This window comes from Microtus ochrogaster, chromosome 5 (genome assembly GCF_000317375.1).
Source record: "Microtus ochrogaster isolate Prairie Vole_2 chromosome 5, MicOch1.0, whole genome shotgun sequence".
NCBI classification, from domain to species: domain Eukaryota; kingdom Metazoa; phylum Chordata; class Mammalia; order Rodentia; family Cricetidae; genus Microtus; species Microtus ochrogaster.
The window spans coordinates 43,194,645-43,216,319 of record NC_022012.1 but is presented as its reverse complement, the minus strand read 5'-3'; the positions used below and the strand labels follow the sequence as shown (position 1 = coordinate 43,216,319).

Sequence of the window (21,675 nt, the reverse complement as noted above, 5' to 3'; positions counted from 1 at the left end):
AACGGTCCATTCATTATATCAGACCTGGGCAGAGTATTTTCAGGAGAGGAAAAGGTGCCTTCAGCATCCTGAGAACAGCTTTCTGGACTTGAACTAGAGGAAAACAAAAGATGATACTCATTTTGTACCTAAAATGCAAGTTGGGCTGGGCATGGTGGCAGACCTGTAATCTCATCCCTTGGGAGGCTAATACAGGACTGCTGTGCCACTGAGGCCACCCTGGTACAGTTGAGAGCCTTTCTCAAAAAGGAAGAAAGAAAATTCAACTCTACCTAAGCTAATGCACTTCAAGAAACCAACCACTATATGAAAAGGTACAGTTACAAAGAAAGCAGTGACAAAGATGTGATTTCTAGCAATGGTGAGGCTAAGGCAGGAGGGTCTCAATTGCAAGGCCAATGTGACTATGTGGTGAGGTCTTATCTAAAATCTACATATAGAAAAGGTAACTTTTTCTTATATGAACCACCTCATTTAACACAGCTTGTTATGAGGCTGACATTAGTGCTATCCCCATTGGACCAATGGCAAGAGTAGCATTTAACAGAACTAAGTTGGAATATGCCTATAACCCCAGCACCCAAGAAGTGAAATGGGGGCAGGAAAACCTCAAACTCAGTGGTTCTCAGCCTTCCTAATGCTGAGACCCTTTAATACAATTTCTCTTGTTGTTTGACCCACAACAATAAAACTATTTTCACTGCTACTTCATAAGTGTAATTTTGCCATTGTTATGAATCATAATGTAAATCTGTATTTTCCGATGGCCTTTGGCAACTCCTGAGAAAGGGTCATTTGATCCCAAGGGTCACAACCCACAGGTTGAGAACCACTGCTCAAGTTTAAAACCTATAAGTGCTATGAAGTAAGATCTTGTTCTCAAAACAAAGAAACAACAAAACCCATAAAAGCACTATGCTCAGCTGGCATAATGCTTGCCTAACATGCATAAGACACTGGATTTGACTCCCTACACCGAATAAGCCAGGCCCAATAGCAAGAAAAGAGAAGTAAATGCAAATTTATCTACTAACATTACCAAAGTAATGCTGTCGGACGTGGGTGCTGTTAACTTGGGTCCTCTGCAAAAGCAGTATGCATTCTCTCTAGCCTCAACAAATCAGTTTTTCCCCCCTTTTTTTATTGTTGTTTTTGAGACAGGGTTTCTCTGTGTGACTCTGCCTGTCTTGGAACTCATTGTAGACCAGATTGGCCACAAAGTCATAGATCTGCCTGCCTCTGCTTCCCAAGTGCTAGGATTAAAGCTGTTACCTCCTGGCTAGCAACTGGGTTTTTAACATAAGCTTTTCTCTGTAGGGGACAAATGTGCCCTAGTATTTTTATTACCAAGGCACATACATGCTGAACCTGCTGGCACTTTCAGGCTATAGAGACTGTTGGCTGAATGAGCATAGTCAGAGGATCCTGGCTTGGCCTCCCTATGTCTTCATGAGCCCAGTCTTCTTGTCCTGAGAATTCTAGCCAGTCCCTCCTTTGGGTAACTCTGCTCATGAGTAGGTTTTTTCCTTGTTGTTTACTTAAGACACTCTTCCTTTACCACAGATGAAGCACAGAACCTGGAAAACCTGAAAAAGAGAGACACCTAGAAAACCACAGCCTATCCAAACTCTGAGAAAGGCGTTCCGGGACAGTTAGCTCAGAGCAAAGCAGTCCTGAAGAGTCTGATCCAGGAAATGGACAGTGACAAGTACTCAGGACACAGCCAGAAGGGGTGGGGATAAAACTCTTCCCTGAGGACAAAGCTCACCCCTTGAGCTATCTGGGGCGAGAGCTCAGCAGTTGAAAAAGATGGGAAATAGTTCAAATAAGAATGGAAAAACAATACAACACATTTAAGAAGTCTGCTTCCATTACCTTTCCTTGGATGTGAGATCAGAAACCGGGCAGTGCACTGAAGGAGGTGGTGATGTCATGTGCTCAGCACTTCCAGACAGACAGCTTTCAAAGGCAGGTTTTGTACTGGCAAATTCAATAACATATTTCAACATGTCGGGGAGCGGGAACCGAGCTGGGCCGGAGCCGTACTTCACATACCTAAGAGAGAAAGACACTGGAACACTCCTGCCCAAGTCTGCTGGGCAGAACTGCTAACAAAAACCTTATCATGCAGAGTCAATGGGAAGCCTCAGGTGTGCTAATATCCACCTATAACACTAGCACTCAGGAGGCTGAGGCAGAAGGATTGCCAGAGTTTAAGAACCACCTAGGTCTCTGTGAGTTCAAGACTAGCCTGGTCTACAAGAGTTAGTTCCAGGACAGGCTCCAAAAACCACAGAGAAACCCTGTCTCGAAAGACCAAAAAAAAAAAAGAACCACCTAGGTTACAGAGTAAGTTTGGGGAAGCCTAGTGAGACTGTTATCTCAATATTACATCAAGAAAATCTACATATAGTAGCTAATTGGTTGCTCGATCTATAAGGTTAAAAAAAGGCTCTATCAATAAAACTGCTACAAGTCTGACCCTGACTCCAAATGGGACCATTCCAGACAGCTCCTGCTCTGCTTTGCTGTCAGTCACAGTCAGGCTCTGCTCATCAACTTAGTTCTTCTTAAAGGAACATACGTGCTCCACAACTGGAAAACCATCTGGTGATGCAAAGAAAATACTCAAGGGCATTTTCTTTGCCCTTTTAGGCAAACTGCTTCATAACTGAGTGAGAGAAATCCAGAAATCGAAATTAGACATTTCATATACTCTATTATTCATGAATGTGATCGATGGCATAGGCCAGACATAAATTATTTGCAATTTCTTCAGGAAGAATAAAAAATAGTCACAAATATCTGACTGAAATAGCAAAGTAGTATTTAAAGTTATTTTTAAAGATGTATTTCTATTTTATATATGTGAGTGTTCTGCTTACATGTATGTCTGTACACATGAATGCCCTACGTGGTCATGAAGAGGTGTAGATGCCCAGAACTGGAGTTATGAGCTGCTATGTGAATCTGGGGGAACTGAACTTGGATCCTTTGCAAGAGCAGCAAGTGCTCTTAACTGTTGAGCCATCTCTCCAGCTCCTTAAGGTTTTATTTTTAACTTAATTTTCGTGTGTATGTATATGTGTGTTTGTGCACACACATGTGCACGCAGGTGCTCAGAGTCTAGAAGTGGACATTGGATTCCCTGGATCTTGAGTTACAGGTGGTTGTGAACTCTGCTCTTTTTTTTTTTTTTTTTGATTTTTCGAGACAGGGTTTCTCTGTGGCTTTGGAGCCTGTCCTGGAACTAGCTCTGTAGACCAGGCTGGTCTCGAACTCACAGAGATCCGCCTGCCTCTGCCTCCCGAGTGCTGGGATTAAAGGCGTGTGCCACCACCGCCCGGCTGAACTCTGCTCTTTTGCAAGCACAGCATACATTGTTGATCCCTGAGCCATCTCTTCAGCCTCTAAACAAACTACTTTAGTAATACCTTATATTCTGCCATTACTTTAAACTCACTATGGAGATTTAGTTCAATGGAGTCTACAGTTCACTAAAGTAGAATTTAAAGGTAGGATAATCAACCTAACTGGTTCACACAGGAAACTTCATTATTCTAGATTTCCATCTTACAAAAGAAAACAGCCACTTCACCATTTTTCTTCCCTAAATACAGTAGAAAGAAATGCATTTAAACATGGAATTAAGAAAAGCATCTATTTCTGTAGCAAAAAGGACACCACAAAATAAAAATCCTAGAGCTTGGGCTGCAGCTGTGGGTAGACTGCTTGCATTGCATCTGTGAAATCCTAGTTTGCTTCATAGCACTACACAAAACAGGCATGGTAACGCTCAACCCAGCACTCACAAGGTATAGGCAGGAGGACAGAAAATCAAGGTCCTCTTCAGCTACACACTGTTTGAGGACACCCTGGGATATAGAAGACCCATCTCAACAACAACAACAACAGCAACAACAGCACCACTGTTAAATGAGCAGGGTTTGGTAGCATGCACCTGTAATTCCAGTACTTAAGAGGTAGAGGCAGGCAAATCGTTATGATTTTATGACCAGCCTGGTCTACATAGCAAGTTCAAGCTTCTATAGTGATATGTTGTCTCAACCCAAACTAACAACAACAAAAAAGAATTAAATAAAAACATGAGTGAAAACTAAAGGGCACTGCAACTCAGCATCAAACAAATGACAGAGGCGTATAGCAAAGGCTGCTTTAGGCAAGGCAAAGGCTTGGCTACCAACCACTGTGCCCCCTCAAGGTGCGTGCCTGTCAGGGTGGAAGAACCCTACCATTCAATCACTGCCATGCACTTCAATGTGCTCTTCCAATACAAGCTTATCAAACTCTACGCAATCTAAAATAGAGAGCAGAACTGATAACCCGGCACAGGAACATAGCGTACCAGCTTCCAGTTAACTTTCTCAGGCTTGTTACATTTTAATAGAATACTTATATATCCCAGAGAAGTTTATCATCTAAGAGTTTTGTGTTTATTTGTGGCAATCACATCTAAGTTTCAGATCTTAGGACAACTACTTCATACAAGGTAGCACCTGTTCTGAAAAATAGGATCAGACCAAGAGACAGGCTGGGAATCAGTTTAGGACAGAGCATTTGCCTACTGGGCACAAGGCGCTCAAATCTCAACACAGAGAAAAAAAAATAGCAAAGTGTTTTCAAAAGTATTGTCTGTCTAATCTATATAAAAGAAATCTTACTTTCAATAACTACCACAGCTATTTAGTGAAGAAATAACGAATACTTGGTTTGTTCTCTGAGACAAGGTCACTTATAATTCAAAATCTAGAGTAGTATTACACTAAGGACAATATTCCCGTAGTCTCGCTGAATATTTTTTTTTTCTGAGACAGGGTTTCTCTGTGACTTTGGAACCTGACCTGGAACTAGCTCTTGTAGACCAGGCTGGCCTCGAACTCACAGAGATCCGCCTGCCTATGCCTCCCGAGTGCTGGGATTAAAGGCGTGCGCCGCCACCACCTGGCTCGCTGAGTCTTTAAGTTCTCTAAAACACTCGAGCCAGTGACATGGCTCAGCAGATAAAGGCACTTGTCATGCAAGCCTGGTGACCTGAGTTTGATGCCCAGAATCCACATAATAGTGGAAGGAAAGAATTGATTCTGCAAGTTGTCGTCTGACACATTCTTACTTCTTCTCTCTCTCTCTCTCACCCCTTATCCCACATATAGAGTAAAAAATGTTAATCTTGGATCTGGGTGGAACGTGTGTCCCTTGGAGAAATAAATGACCCAATAGCAGGTTGGGTAAGATGGAATGGTAGTAGAAGGGAGACTGTTATTAGATGCAACTGGGGAGGGGAAGCCACCAACAGTGTATGGATTTCCTTTGTAAAGGTTAAACCAATGGATCTACCTAGACTGTGAAGAAATCAAGCTGAGATAAATGGGATTGGGACGCATGATGTGAAGTCTGCAAAGAATCAATAAAGGTTGCTTACCGAGAAAACAGAAAAAAGGAAAAAAGAAATCAAGCTGACCTTGCCTAAGGAGATCTGGATGGCACTGCAAAAAAGAAAGCAGAGTCCTCCAGAAGAACTCAGCACATGTACTCAGCCAGCACCACACCATCTCAACACTTCCAAGCCCACTTTTCACAAGTGAAATGATCAGGCACAGTGGCCATTGCAATCCCAACCCTGGGGAGGTAGAGGCAGGAGAATCAAAAGTTCAAAGTCATTCTCTTTGAGTTTAGACTCTGTCTCAAAAACAAAAGAACCAAAACCAAAACAAATCAAAAAACCCAAACAACAAAAAAACAATGAGGATAAGTGATTGGACTACCAAGAAAACTGCCTCTCAAGTTTGTTCAGTCAGAGAGCAGGAGGAACAGACATTGTAAAGGTGGGGTTCCCCTCACTTACTTGTTAGTCACAGTATGCCTGAGTCCCTGAAGTCCTCGGGACCACTTACCCACAGATCTTATTAGCTGGCCTTGAAGACTCCTTTACACTTAAAATGAAGATCTTGGCTATTTTATGAAACACCAGTTATTAGCTCTGAACTTTTAAATATAAACATAATCGCTGATCTTATTATTTTATTTGTTTTATGTTGCTAAGCATAAAAATGCCCACAGACTCACCTTTCCAATTTTTGCTGCAGAACCTGTATTTCCTCCTTCAATTTTCGAACACTCTCTCTCTTACTTCGAATAAGCTCTTTGCTCTTATACATGTACCTAAGCAAACAATAACCCATGGATAGAAATATTAGCAAATACTAATGACAAAATCTCAGTAAAGATGACTTCCTCAAAACATGCAGTTATAGAATAACCAATAATATATATTGTTTTTACTTTGGTTTTTGGCTTGAGACAGAATCTCATAGCTCAGACTGACCTCCAACTCCTTCTGTAGCTAAGGATGACCTTCAATTTCTGGTCTTTCATGGTCTAGTGCTAAGTTACAGTGATATGCCACCAAACCTAGCTTAACACATTGTTGTTAATCAAACCCAGTGCTACACTACCAGTTCCAAGGTCAGCAATGAGGCAAGGATGCCCACTCTTACCACTGTTACTAAATGCTTTACTAAAGGTGAAGCCAGTGTAGTAAGGTAAGACAAGAGGTACAGAGATAGTACAGGAAGCAGAGCTGTTCTCCAGCTGTGGATCACAGCAGAATCAGTGAACGTTAGCACAGCCAGAAGATATGGTGTCACTTCAGTAACCAATACAACCAACTTTATTTCCATCTGCTCAGAGAGAACAAAGAGTAAAATTTCAAAAACTAATAATATCAAAGGGATGATTTACTTAATGATGAATTTAATCATACATATTGAAGGGCTGCACGCCATTAAGAAACCACTGACTTACATGTGCAACACAATCCCTTAGCTGTCAGAAACTGGCAAGTCAGTAAAATTTCTATGGAAATGGAAGAAGCCAAAAAGCCAAAACAATTTTGAGGCTGAAACCATTGACAGTGTACGGATTCTTTTTCATACTAAACCAATAAAAAATGCCTAAAGTTCCAGGATGTGTGGGATGAGATCTGAGATCAATCTGTTCCATGCTAATAATGGGTTTGTATTCATTCTCTTTCTTTTCTTTCTCTACCCACAAGTGGGTCCTTATTAGAAAAGCTTCAAAAAAAAAATCCATTTTCCACATGGTGGCTGGAGAGTGATGGCGGCATTTTATGCCAAAGCTAAAGGATGTTATGTTCCCCAATTTGGTTGTAAAAGAGAAACCTAAGCATAATTAGAAACTTAGTTGAGTTGGGTTGTGGTAGCATAAGCATTTAATCTCTATGGGTTCAAGGCCAGCCTGGTTTACAGAAAGAGTTTCAGGATAGCCAGAGCTACACAGAGAGGGTCTGTTTCTTATATCAGACCTGGGCCGAGTATTTTCAGGCGAGGCTTTGGTTGCTTTTGCTTTGTGTTTGTCTTTTTCTGGCTTTGCCTTTTTCTTGTATGTGAGCTCCTGCTTTGGGTTGTTTACTGTTGTTGGTTTTGATGTTCTGTGGTCAGCAGTTCTATGTTTTGAGCTTTGACTTGTGGGTTTTTTTTTGGTCACTTTACTCTCGTATTTTCTCATGTCTGGGAGCTGGAATGGAGCTTGGTCGTCTCCGTGTTTCCCTTATCTTTCTGTTTTTTGGTTCTGCATCTGTATATACTTAGCCCACATTCGTATACACTCTCTCAAATATCGACAAAACGTTATGTGCATGTAGACGTACCTATCCATATAAATAATCTGAGGAAATTCCAGCTTATTATGAATTTTCTCTGGCTGCCCAAGAGATTGATTAAACTCAAATCTGGAGAGTTCAAATGTCAACACTGGAGGTAGTTTGGTAAACCAACGCTATGTTCAAGGTAGAAACATGGGAAAAGGGAAAATTAATTTCAGGAAATAACAGCCATATTTAAAATATCCTTCACCAAACTTTTGATACAGAATTTAATTAACAATATATAGCATTTTATCTCACATACTAACCTTAAATACTTAAAATCATACTTGGAGAATATGGTTAAGCATTCCTTGGCCTCCAAATTTACTACCTAGCCATGAGTATTGTATTCAACCATCATCCTTAGAAATAACCACTGTGGAATAGAAGAACTGACCAAGCACCAACACAAATCATTCCATAAACATTCAAGACATTCAGATCTTACAGGAAACAGACAGCCTAACCAAAGAGCTGGAAACTACAATCCCAACAGCACATAATTAAGAGATAACTGCATCCAATAATCATCTAAATAAAACAAATACTGAAATATATCATATACTATTTATTTACAGCTAACTACAGTTTATGTATAAAAGGGAAATTTGAATTAGTCTCAGAATGTTGTAATTCCCCATATTTCTAAGGAAAACAATCTGATCTCCAGTATGCAGATCTCTGAGAAGAAAGTCAGTCAAGTGAGCCTACAATAATACCCAGAGTTTCAGAGTAGCAAACAACTGGCTTCCTAAAATGAAAAGAACCCATTTCAACACACTGACCACAGCTGAGAAGAACTGCTCCAGTCTACCCACATGCCAGAGGTTCCTAGGGGGCTTTAAGCACTCTTCTACCAGGGTTCAGGGTCCCTCAGGGTTCAGGGTCCCTCCAGGGTTCAGGGGTCCCTCCAGGGTTCAGGGGTCCCCCAGGGTTCAGGGGTCCCCCAGGGTTCAGGGGTCCCTCAGGGTTCAGGGGTCCCTCCAGGGACCCTGCGGCACCAGGTGAATAGACTGAAAACCTCACAGCTCAATCTTTCATCTTCTTTCTTTATTCTTGAGACAGAATCTCACTCTGTAGCTTGGGTAACCTTGAACTCACTAAGCAGCCAAGGCTGGTCTTGAACTTGCAACAATCCTCCTGAGTATCTCTTAAGTGATAAAATTATAAGCACAAACCACCTTGACTGGCTCTTCAGAATTAAATCTAATTAAGCATAATGACTTCTGCTAAGGTTTTATTTTTGCAGAATTTTCATCCTTGGATACTGCACAAGTAGTAAATATTAACTCCTAAGAGAACGCATCAACTGGCACACATGGTACGGCTCTTGCTAGGAACTGCCAAGAATCCATTCTTTCCTGGAGAAGCCGAGGAGAAACCTCTCCAGATCCCAGCACCTTCTAGAACTAATACACCTCCACAAGTCCGTGTCACGTACCCTACTTTAGTTCAAGCCAATTTCTCCTTTTGTAATTGCGTTGGACAGTTCCACAGGCCACAATTTTGCCTCAAAATATAAGAGAGGGGAGTAAACCAAATGAGGCAATACTGACAATTATGCTACAATGCTGTTCACTACTTCCTAACTGGATGAATTACTAACTATGCTACCTGGGTATTAGTTGCCCATGTGTTAACCACTTCCAACCCAGCAAAAAACAAGAATTCCACATAAATAAATGAAAATTATATTTAAAAAATGTAAAAGCAAAAGAATTTACAACTGAGAACAATAAATACTGTAATAGGGAAAATATTCTAAATGGCATACCATAGGAGTTAATCACTTTTACCCTCCGAAAATATGGAGGCATTGCGTTCTCCCTACTCAGGTACAGGTAGGCTTCAACAGAAAGAGAGAAACTTGATCATACCGAAATATCAGAAGCAGCATAAACCTTTACATGAGTAACTCAAATTCAGTTTTAGCAAAGAACTTTATCAAAACATGAAGACTCACTGATTCAAATCAACTGGTGAGAGAGAGAAGACAGATTCAAGTTCTGTTCAGTGTGTGATTATCTAACTTGTAATTCGAACTTCTTTCCCTAAAAGTTCAATCCTACTTTAGTTGCTTTGTCACTGGCAGAACAAGCAAAGATATACACCTTACCTCTTGTCCATACTTCAACGAATGATCAGAAGGAAGCAGCGCAATGTCACCTTCCACCATGGCCCCTTCCAAGCATTCGTCTAAGTTGCGATAACCGTTTACCTGGAGAGGATACTGGCCGAAGGTCTCGTTGTTACAAAAGGGCTTTCCTAGGCAAAGAAGGGGAATGTTAAAGTGTCACCACACCATTTCAAGTCTACTTCTTTGGCTCCACTGAGACAGCACCTTCTATAATTCAGCAGTCTCCTGAGAACTGGTTAGAAAAAACTTAAGCCAGCACGGTAAACTCTAGTCAACCCAGGCATGAACAACAATGAGCAACCACTGATTCTGCAAAAAGTAAAGCCACCCAATGTACCCTCGTCCCCAGTCAAAGACCCTCCTCAACAGAGTCTTGGCTGGACTGGAATAAGACTGTAGAAGATTCAACCACTTTACAAACGAGAAGACTATTTAAAATGTTAAGTATGTAAACTGGGAATGTAAGCAGCAAATTTCAGACTGGGGGAACTAGGAAATTATTACAAACAAATCAGTTTAATAAAAATGTATTTCTATATGGACACAGTGGCACTTGAAAGGCTGAGTACTGAGGCTTCCTGAACTACAAAGCAAGTCTCTGCCTCAAAGAAACAACACAAAATATTTCAAGTAAAAGAAAAGGGGGTGGGTGTGGATGGGTCTGGAGGATGAGTGGTTAAGAGTACTCACTGATCTCCCAAAGGTCCTGAGTTCAATTCCCAGCATCCACATGCAGCTCGCAATTGTCTAATGCCATGTACATAAAATACATAAAAAAAAAAGGGTGAAATGGAGCCCAGATTCATGTATGCCAACTAGTCATACATGAATCACACATGATGGCTGAGGATGTAGTTGAGTGGATACCACTGACTCAATATAGTCAGTCCTGGGTTGCATTCTCAGAAGGAGGGGATTTCAGTATTGATTAAAACAAACAGAGGCTAAGAAGAGAGTTCCAAGTCAGTCCTTAATCCTTTGTGTCAGAGGCTGGGGAATAGGGAGGGGAGGATTTACTAACCTATGTGAGCACATGAGAAATCAAGTTGACTTGGGGTATCTTCCTCAATCAGGGGCAGTCTATGACTGTGTTGGCTAGTTTTATGTCAACTTGACTCAAGCTAGAGTTATCAGAAAGGAGGGAACCTAAATTGAGAAAATGTCTCCATAAGATCCAGCTGTAGAAAATTTTCTTAATTAGTGATTGATGAGGGAGAGGGGCCCAGCCCATTTCAGATGATGCCATCCTTACACTGGTTGGTGGTCCTAGGTTGTATAAGAAAGCAGGCAGGGGCTGGAGAGATGGCTCAGTAGTTAAGAGCACTGGCATCTCTCCCAAAGGTCCTGAGTTTAACTGCCAGCAACCATAGTTGCTCAGTCATCTATAATGAAATCTGATACCCTCTTCTGGCATGCAAGGTTTACATGCAGATAGAACACCGCATAGATAAAAATAAATAAATCTTTTTTAAAAAGATATTTTACTTTATGTGCACTGGTGTTTTGCCATGGGTGTTGGGTCCTCTGAAACTGGAGTTACAGACAGGTATGAGCTGCCATGTGGGTTCTGGGAACTGAACCTGGGTCCTCTGGAAGAGCAGTCAGTGCTCTTGACTGCTGAGCCATCTCTCCAGCCCCCAAATAAATCTAAAGCAAGCAAGCAAACAGGCAGGATAGGCACGCCATGAAGAACAAGCCAGTAAGCAGCAATTCCTCCATGGTTTCTGCATCAACTCCTGACTCCAGGTTTTAGCCCAGCTTGAGTTCCTGTCCTGACTTCCTTCAGTGATAGACAGCCAACAAAGAAGTGTAACGCCAAATAAACCCTTTGCTCTCCAACTTTTTTACTTTTGGCCATGGTGTTTTTTCACAGCAACTGTAACCTTAACTAAGACAACGACTTTTTATTTTTCTAAGATTTATTTATTGTTGGGTGCTAGTGACACACGCCTTTAATTCCAGCACTTGGGAGGCAGAGACAAATGGATCCCTGTGAGTTCAAGGCCAGTCTGGTCTCCAAAAGTTAGTTCCAGGAGAGCTGAACTACAGAAAAACCCTGTCTCAAAAAACAAAACAAATAAAAAGATGATTGATTTATTTATTAAGTAATTTTTTTAAGTATACAGTGTTCCGCCTGCATACATGTCTATGTGACAGAAGAGGGCACCAGGTTTCATTACAGATGCTTATGAGCTACCATGTGGTTGCTGGGAATTGAACTCAGGACCTCTGGAAGAACAGAGCCTGTGCTCTTAATCTCTGAGTCACCTTTCCAGCCCGACATTTTAAAATTACATATATAAACTGAGAATCTGAGTAATAACTAGCTATTTGACATTTCAAACTTCCTCCCAGTTTGTGCACCATTCAATTTGTAGGCTTAGACCTTAAAGAATGAAGCACATCACTGGAGGTAGCCTTGGATTTAGTCTCACCTTATTCCCAGTTTGCTTTTTCTGCTTCAAGCCTGCAGCTAAAAATATTATCTCTCAGTTTCCTGTTCCTCCACCATGCCTGGAGATTGCTGCCTCACCATGCTTCCCACCATGATGGACACTGGTCCTTGTGGAACAGTAGCCAAAATTAAACTCCAGAATTTGCTTTTATTCATGGTATTTTATCACAATGGAGAACTAATGTAGAACTTGGACCAGAGAGTTGCCAACTTGTTGGCTTGTTTTTCAGAGGAATATGGAAGAAAAAAAAATATTGAATGTTATAGGCAGAGCTTAAATTAAAGGACTGTTCTAGTAGGAGCCTAGAAGACAGTGGTGCTGAGGGAGAGCAATAAGGACTATGGAGGCCTGGCTTGAGAGGCTTCAGAGGGAAGCCAGGACTGACAGCACCCTGAGGGGAAGCCAAGACTAACAATGCCTTGAGGCCCTCCTGTGATATTCTGGCATAGAATCTAGACTGCCTTCTGCCCTTGTTCTGGGAACTTGCCCAAGGCAAAATTAAAAAGTAATGGAATGATTTCTTTGGCAGAGGAAATTTCAAGACTGCAAAATGTTGAGTTTATGGCATGTTTATTGTTAATGCTTGCATAGATCTACTGTCAAAAAGAACAAGCGGGGTAAAAAGAAAAACAAAATGTATAGTTTGGAGAGTTATAGCCAAGGCACATACTGAAAGAAAGGCTGTAATTGTTAGATCATCAGTCTTTAAAGAGAGGCCTGCTCTGTGCTAGAACAAAGGGAGGGCAAGACCCTGCCCAGCAAGCTTCCAACTTGTAACAGAGAGCTCCCAGAAAGCAGCAAGAACAAAAGCTGCTGCTAAGGTGATTCAAGGAGGCAAGGATCCATCCCAAGCCAGCAGCTGAACCTGGCACTGTCGTCCAAATGGTGCTGACTTGAGAGACACGAAGCCCTATAAAGCTGAAGTCCCAGACACCAGACATTGAACTATAGGATTTGGGATTTGTCCTGATGGGTTTTGGTCTTGCTTTGATTTAGTATTTTCTCACTATGCCCCCATTCCTCCCTTCGGGTAAGAGAACATATATTCTGTACCATTTTATGTTGAAAGTATATAATCTACCCTTTGATTTTATAAAGGGTTACAATTAAGAGATTCTCTTGAGTGTCAGAAGAGACCTTGGACTTTTAAATAGTGCTGAAGACTATGAAAGACCATAGAAGACTTTTGAAGTTAGACTAAATTCATTTTGCATTATGATATGGCCATGAGCCCTTGGGGTCCAGGGAGCAGAATATAGTTTGAATGAAAAATGTCTCCCATAGGTTAAGTCATTTGGACACTTGGTCTCCAGTTAGTAGTGCTGTTTGGGGAGACTGAGGAGGTAGCCTTGTTAAAGGAAGGATGTTGCTAGAGGTTGACTTTAAGAGTTCATAGCCTTTTCCCTGCTTCCAGTTTGCTTTGGCTGTTTCATACTTGCAGTTAAAGATGTAATCTCTTAGCTTCCTGCTGTCATGCTGTCCCCACTATTATGGATTCTAATCCTCTAGAACCATAAGCCAAAGCAGAATAATGCTAATCCATGGAGTACTAGGCTGTATTTCTAATACTATCAGGAGCCAGGGGTATAGCAGTAAGAATGCAGCATGAATTCTGGGTTCAAGTCCCAGTACCAAAAATAAACAAACAATACATTTAAAAAATAGCCCCAGTGGTGGTGCATGCTGGTAATCACATGGGAGGCTGATGCAGGAGGACTGGTGAGGATTTGAAGTCTCACCCTAGGCAAATGCAAATTTTAGGCTAGCCTACATTATGTGTGAGATTTTGTCTCAAGAAACAAAAAACAACAATCAAAAAACCTTCACAAGCTCTTAACAATTGACACCAAAACATCAAATAATAAAAATGCATAAAATGAGGGAGAAGAGCAGACAGAGGCTATACAGAGAACAACTGGCTGTGGGTTCACAAGCTGTTGAATTCACAGAGGTTTTGATATCATTCTATTTGTACAAAGTCAAAATCCTAAAACAAACAAAAAATAAAAGTAAGTAGCACCCCTGCCATCTACACAGATGTCACACAATTTAATATAAAGTCTAGGACAAAGACTGTGCCCACTTAGATGAGACTAAGGATGCTGGAGCTCACAGACTATGTGTTCAAAGTCACACAGACAAAAGCCAGAGTCAGTGCCAGTCCAGGATTTGTTGGACTTTTAAGGCTACTATGTCTGCCTGAAAGTTCACAGCAGTGAGGAACAGTAACAGCTAAGAACCAACACACAGGACAGACTTTACCTTCTCGAACCCCTTCCGTCAGGAAAGTACCATAGAACAGCTGCACCATGGGATTTTCAGGCTTATTCCTGGGATTGCTGCTATTTTAAAAGAGAGATAGACAATTCTGTGTCAGTTGGATCAAATACATTCTCATAAAACCCAAGTGCATTCAAAACCAACAGTAGTCCATTTTCATTAACCACAGACTGCCATATGGCATTTAAGGAAGCAAGGACTGACTTAGTTCAGCACAGACAATGACTGAAACAAAGATACCTGGCATTGTGCTGGAGATGCAAAGTGTGACCCTGACCTCGGGAATATTAGTCTTTAGGATGTTAGGGAGTCACACATGGTGACAAATGTATTCATATGTGTGTGTGTGTGTGTGTGTGTACACATTTGTTATAGACACCTATGTCTGTTGACAGGAACATACAAAAGGTAGAGAACAGCAGAACAGTAAGAATGGACCCCCCCCCACCAAGAGTTTTACAAATAAAGTTTTCTCAGTGGCACAACAGAATTAGGGTGCAAATTTTCTTTTCCCAAAGCCTGTTTTACATTGTAGTTAATTCTGTAAGTTCCCAGTTGCAAACTATTTCATGGTACTTTACTCTCCAACCTCAGATTTAAACCTACATAGAAAAGCAGGTTCCTGGCAGCCACAATAGGACGATACATGCATGTCCTTGTGGCCCTGGCTGGGGTGATTGATCCCTATCCTCCGTGAATGCTAAGCAGATGCCACAGGTGAGTGACATCAAATATAATGGTTTCGTATCATACACCACATCCACATCTAGGACTCATTTCCCAGCTTTTAATCACATCTTACAACCAAGCAGTTAGCTGGGGCTTATTCTTTCACAAGAGAAAAAAAAGGCTGGAGGTTAAGGGGACAATCTAGCTCTCTAAAGGGAAAGCTAAAACAGGGCTACACAATGAGGAATAGTCCAGTGGCCACCAAGAAGTTTGGCAAACACCAATTTCTACTTGAGAAGAGTGACTTTCCCCCACCATAATTCTCAGTGGTAACTGTGAGTCGGAAGGATGTGCAGACAAACCCTCAACACTCACTTAACATTAACAGCTAGCTGGAACGCATCCTCCAGCCAATCCAGGAGCTTGTGTGTGAATTCACTCACATCTTGCTATAAGAGAGGCACAAATTGCAGTAAGTTAGATGCAATACTGTACTCAGGGAAACAAAGGTTTGCCCTTAAGCCCACAATTAAAGACTCTACTCCTATGACACAATCTCCTTTTTGGGAACCAAACTTGCATAGACACAGGAATGGGAGCCAGCAACTAGAGACAAACTGCAGGGCATTGATGAGATCTGACCATGCTAGGCCAGGAAGGAGTGGAGCTCTGCAGAGCTGGCCACATCTCTGTGTGACAGAGACACAAGCACCAGCTCCAATTAGGCATTTTTAAAAAGGCCCAAAACAGACTAGAGTCCACAAGAATTCTTTTAAGAACTGATGGAGAAAGGCAATTTTACAAACTATTTTGAGAATGCTGGTTAGCTATGTAATGGAGAGCAGGTTTAACACTGCATGCAGAAAGAAGCTGGTGTAACAGCAACAGCTTTGAGTTTAATGGCAGGCGGAGAAAGGAAAGATCGCTCAGAAAAGCTGCTGAATTTAGGTGGTTTGAAAAAGAGGATTTCTATCCAGGAATGATGTTGCAAGCCTGTAATCCCACATTCAGGAGGCTGAGGCTGTAGGATGAGAAGTTCAAAGTTCAAAGTCCACCTGGGTTTAATATTGAGATTTGTCTCAAACTCCAAACCATATTAAGATTTCTACCAGACAAAGGACTTGACTTTTCTCAATTATCCTTTGCTACAGCTCACTACTTTTCAAATTCCTTACTGCTTCAACAGCCTCTGTTAACTCTCTCTCTTTTTTTTTTTTTTTTCTAAAATCCTCCTGGTTATTGGAGATATCTTGTTAAGTAGCCCTATATGGCTTGGCGTTCACTGTGTAGACCAAGTTAGCTGCCAGTGTGCAGTAATCTCCTCCTGCCTTTGATGCCTGTGTACGGGATTAAGGCATGAGCTATCATGCCGGGTGAGGCTGCTACTCTGTCTACTGCCACATCTTCTTCCTTTGGTAGTACAAGCACCTTGTATAATTCTCATTTGTGCACATGGACTGAGAGAACCCCGTGTTACCTCTCACTCATGCACAGACACATAGCATGTACTCTCTCTCACTACACCTTCTGAGAGTAAAATAAAGGGTAAATGAAGGTACTCAGCATCCTGTCTAGCTTTGTTCAGAGCTTGTCAAACAATAACAATGAAAACAGCAGTATCACATTAACAAAGGTGATTTCATATACTCAATCCTGAAATAAAACAAGAGAAGAAACAAAGCCCCCAAGTACCTGCTGCTCCTCTGATGACCGGAAGGCTCCCTTCAGTAGATCCAGGGCTGCAGAAGGATCTACAAATTTTCGATTTGATCCCAACAGTAAAGCAAATAAATACTGAAGCTCTTGCATAAACATGATATTTCTCTTTTCCTATAAAAAACACAGCCAACTTATAAGATCTTATTTAGAAAGTGTGAACAGATAAAGAGAAAAGTTATCAGTAACTATTCTCTAATTCACATTTACCAAGCTCTACAATCAGTCAGAATAACCTAGCAAATAGGAACCAGATAAAAACAGCAAGGTGTTACTCTAGAACAAAGAGTAAGAATCTAGGGGCCAGGGGCCATGCTATGGAGAAGACAGATGCTCTCTTACTGGAGCTGCCCACGCCGTAGGAGAATGCACTACAGCACGGTGACAAGAGTATGCAGTCAGAGTGTACCCTGATGTCTCTAAGAAGGTCTAGGCTTCTTCCCCAGGATGCTCTGCATCCCTTGACCTCAGCAACCAATGGCATAAGAGAGGACACCACCTGAATCAGAGGTTCTGAGTATGCCCACGCAGCACAGCACTCAGGTCAGAATGGTGTCTCACTGCTGTTGAGACTGTTTTCCTAATTTTATTCCTACTTAACTGGACATCTCCATAAGCCCTTACTTCTTATCCAAAAGAGGGAGGAGAGTGCCTAACAATGTAACAAGTATCAGCACAAGCCAAAGCCCATCCCAGCACATCCGATCCAGCAACATACAAACTTTGCCTCCGTGCCAACTTACAGTGTGACTTCGACAGTTTTCAAGTATGTTCTGTGGTAGACTATAGCTGAGAACAAGTCTTCGGAACTCAGGCAACTGAAAGAGAGACTGAGAGAAAGAAATTCATTCTCAGCCACTTTCATTTTTAAAGATTTATTTATTAATTATGTATACATATTCTGTCTACATAAACACGAATAATCTCAGAAATATACTCTTTGTGTGTGATAGAAGCTTGGCATGGAAACTTGGGCCTATAATCTCAGCATCCAGGACTCTAAATCAGAAGGCCTGCCTCATGTTCAAAGCTAGCTACGGTGAGTTTCAGGGCCAGCCTTGGCTGCTTAGCAAAATTCTGCCTCAATCAATCAATGTAGCTAGAAGTATTCCCCATCCCACTGGTCCCTCTGGATCAGCTTTTCTCTGCTTGCCTGTTCCCGAAGTCCCCTATGAAATAACTACTCTGAGGCCTATTATCAGTTACAATTATTTGGTAATGTCTTCTTACTGGCGAGCTCTAACTCCTAAATCAACCCATTTCTATTAATCTGTGTATTGCCACAAGGCTGTGGCTTACTAGCGTGGCACTAAGTGACTCTACCTATTCTTCCTCTTTATTTCTGTTCAGATTCCTGCCTGGCTTTACTCTGCTAAGCCATTAGCCAAAACAGCTTCATTCAGTAACCAATAAAAACAAATACAGAAGGACATCCCACATCCTCTCCCTTTTTGTTACAGAGGTGTATAGTTCCATTTGTTAAATTAAGAAAATAAAACAAATACCTTGCTTAAGGTATACACATATATGATTAGGTCTGTGGGGGCACAGGTGATGGCAGACAGGACTCAACAGCACAAGAATTTTATAATATTCATTATAAAAAAGACCTGCACATGTGTTGTGTGTCCCAGTGCACACTCAGGGGCCATTAAAAGTATTAGATGTCCTTTTCCATCATCCTCTACATATTCCCTAGACTCAGGGGCTCTCCTGGAACGTCGCATGGTTTCTAAGCTCAGCTGGAAGTCAGTCAAGCCCCATAATCTACAATCTCCACCCAATTGAAGCTGGGGTTATAGGCATGTGCTGGATGTCTTGTCTCGCCTGTTACAAGGAATCCAAACTTTGGTGCTCATAATTGTACAGTAAGGTATATTTAACTGCCGAGTCCCTGTAATACTCACTTATTATCTGAGTTGTAAGCACAGCAATTTTATTCTGTCGTGTGTGTGTGTGTGTGTGTGTGTGTGTTCATTTTAAAAGGGATCATTACGTAGTTCAGGCTAGTCTCAGACTCTTGAGCCTTCCACTTTAACTTCCTGAGTCCTGGAACTGCAGGTGTGTACCCATACATGGCTCTCAGTTACCCACCTTAAACCTCAAACTGGCCCTCTATTCTTTCATTTCATACCTCAGTAACCCAAAGGTCAGGGCCAGACTGTGGTCTTTCCAACTTTAGAATGTTTACATAAATGCTGTCAGCTGAATGCCCCTAATTCCAAAGTCTGAAATTCTCAAGTTTTGGGGATTTTGAATATGCTATCCTGTTAGTCAACTGGTTTTCCTATGACCTTCAACAACTATTCCAAAATCCATCTGTCCTTTTACCAATTTTTCAAAAGAAAAAAAATGGCTGAAAGCAGTGTATAAGGAAAACATAAGCCTGTTCAATATCTCTTACCCAAGTAAAGGTTAAGGGCATCATGAATTCAGTGTGTGTCTGTCTCCACACACACACACACACACACACGACAGATGTAGGAAGTAACTGACTGCTCACAGAGTCCTAGTTCTACCTTCCTACATCTTTTAACTTTTTTCTTATTTTTTATGACAGGGTCTCACAGGTCTTGGCTGATATGGAATGCACTACGAAGCCCAGGCAACCTTCTTGCCCCAGCTTCAAAAGTGCTGATTACAGATTCGTGCCACCTTGCCTGTTTTGCTCCCTACTACATACACTTTGCTTTTCATTTTTTTTAACTTTATTTTATTGGTGTGAAGGTGTCAGATTCCCTGCAACTGGATGGATCTTCAGACAGTTGTGAGTTGCCATGTGGGTGCTGGGAATTGAACCCAGGTCTTCTGGAAGAGCAGTCAGTGCTCTTAACCACTGAGCCATCTCTCCAGCCCCCTTTGCTTTTCATTTTATTTACTGGGGGCTGGGGAAGCAGCACGCACACATCAGGTAATATGTAAAGTCAGAGGATTAACTTGCAGGAGTCAGTTCTCCCCAACACCTATCCCATTCTCCATTCTTACCCAGTCAGTTCTAGCAGATTTCTCTCTCACATGGGTTATATATTTTCTAATTTTTACTCACAAATGTTCTGTATGTAACTATATGACCCAAGCCCTAGTCACCTTCACGTCCCTCGTTACTGGTCAAGCCATCACTGACTGACCCACAGAAGCAGCAGCCCCTTCTCCCACCCTCCTTCACAATGCCTTTGTAGCACTTATCACTACCTGATTCTGTTGACTGACCACTCCACTGTTTTAAAGTAGACTCCAGGAGAATATGGGCTTTGTTTTAGTCACTGTTGTTTCCTGGGTCCTAATCAGAGTCAGGCACAGAGTAAACTGAGTGTACTTTGAAGTGTTTTGGCTTTTGAGCAGCGGGTTGGATGCCCACAGAACCATTTAATAAACATGCCTGCAAGGAGGGAGAGGGAACAACACTGGCCACATGAAGCTTATGATGCCTGGAAAATACTTTTTTTAATGGTGTGTTTTGTTTTATATGCATTAGTGTCTTGCTTGCATATAATATATGTGCACCAAATGTATGCTTGATACCCATGGAGTTCAGAAGAGGTACTGCATCCCCTGCAACTGGAGATAGGGGTGGTTATGAGTCACCATGAAGGTACTGGAAACCAAACCCAAGGTCCTCTGCAAGACTAACAAGTGCTTCTAACTGCAGCCCTGGGAAATATTTCTTGATAGCCACTTCTCTCTAAGGAAAGCCACCCACCTGCTTGGCTTTACTTTGACTCTTTTCTGAACTAGAAATGCATAAAGTTAACTCCCATGTAATGTCTCATACAAGTGTAAAACAAGCATCTTGAACTCAGCACAGCTACAGCCTTATTGGCAACTTCTGGCACACACAAATTATTCCTCTTGAGATACTCCAGATGGACCTTGCAGTCTTTCTCATTTCTCTCTTGCAGGTGTCATTCATCAAGTCCTATAGATTTCATTCACTCCAAGAGTGTTTCCACAGAGTTGAGGATGTGGCTCGGTGATTAAGAGTTCTTGTCTAGCACACACAACACCCTGGAGTAAATGGGTGGATGTGTGTGTGTCCTTATATTGAATTCATGCATATAGCCTGCATAGTGGTACATTGCCATAATAGTGGTGCATACCTATAATCTCAGCACTTGGGAGGAATAGGCAAAAGAATCACAAATTTGAGGCCAGCTTGGGCTACATAATGAAAGAGAGTATTTTTACTTCTCTCTTTCCAGGATACCTTATCTGCCATGCCGCTACTCCAAGCTACCCTGAACAGTATTCATTGTTGACCCTAAACATTTAATACATTTATATTTCAGTACTTCCCAGTTTAGACACCATAAATTATCAATCCAAAACATACAAAAGTAAGTATAGTGTGTCCTTACATGCACATGCCGAGTAGAGATCAGACAACTTGCAGGAGTTGGTTCATTTCTCCCACCACGTGGGGCCTTGATCAAACTCATTGTCTCTGGGCTTCCAGCAAGTGCCTCTACCCAGTGAACTATCTAGCTAGCCTTGTTTTCACTTTTAGAAGTCAACTTCACATCTCTCATTTTAGCTAATTAAGTTATATCCAGAAGAAAACAGCTGTCTCTTAAAAACACCATACCTGAATAACAGCACTGAACCAGCATGTGTTGCCAACATTTTTCAGCCCAACTGGCCAACCATCCACTCTCCTCCAGTTATTGGGATTGTGGTTTTCTCCCCAAACTTCACAGCGTTTTCGCTTTGAGCGCTTAGTTTCTGCAGAGTTTGCC

General features: G+C 41.6%; 1 protein-coding gene across 1 annotated transcript in view; it reads right to left on the bottom strand.

The window, feature by feature from the left end:
* Usp28 (ubiquitin specific peptidase 28) overlaps positions 1 to 21,675 on the bottom strand; it is a gene marked incomplete at its 3' end in the record, with an annotated part of 58,147 nt that overhangs the window by 15,533 nt on the left and 20,939 nt on the right. The window contains exons 5-14 of the mRNA XM_026779093.1: positions 21,525 to 21,675; positions 17,686 to 17,772; positions 16,919 to 17,056; positions 15,602 to 15,675; positions 14,540 to 14,616; positions 9,801 to 9,949; positions 7,688 to 7,815; positions 6,085 to 6,180; positions 1,876 to 2,055; positions 4 to 93 (exon numbers count right to left, since the gene is read on the bottom strand). The exon at positions 21,525 to 21,675 is cut by the window's right edge and continues 20 nt beyond it. Of these exons, the coding sequence (XP_026634894.1) occupies positions 4 to 93; positions 1,876 to 2,055; positions 6,085 to 6,180; positions 7,688 to 7,815; positions 9,801 to 9,949; positions 14,540 to 14,616; positions 15,602 to 15,675; positions 16,919 to 17,056; positions 17,686 to 17,772; positions 21,525 to 21,675 (1,170 nt within the window). The remainder of the gene's footprint in view (positions 1 to 3; positions 94 to 1,875; positions 2,056 to 6,084; positions 6,181 to 7,687; positions 7,816 to 9,800; positions 9,950 to 14,539; positions 14,617 to 15,601; positions 15,676 to 16,918; positions 17,057 to 17,685; positions 17,773 to 21,524) is intronic.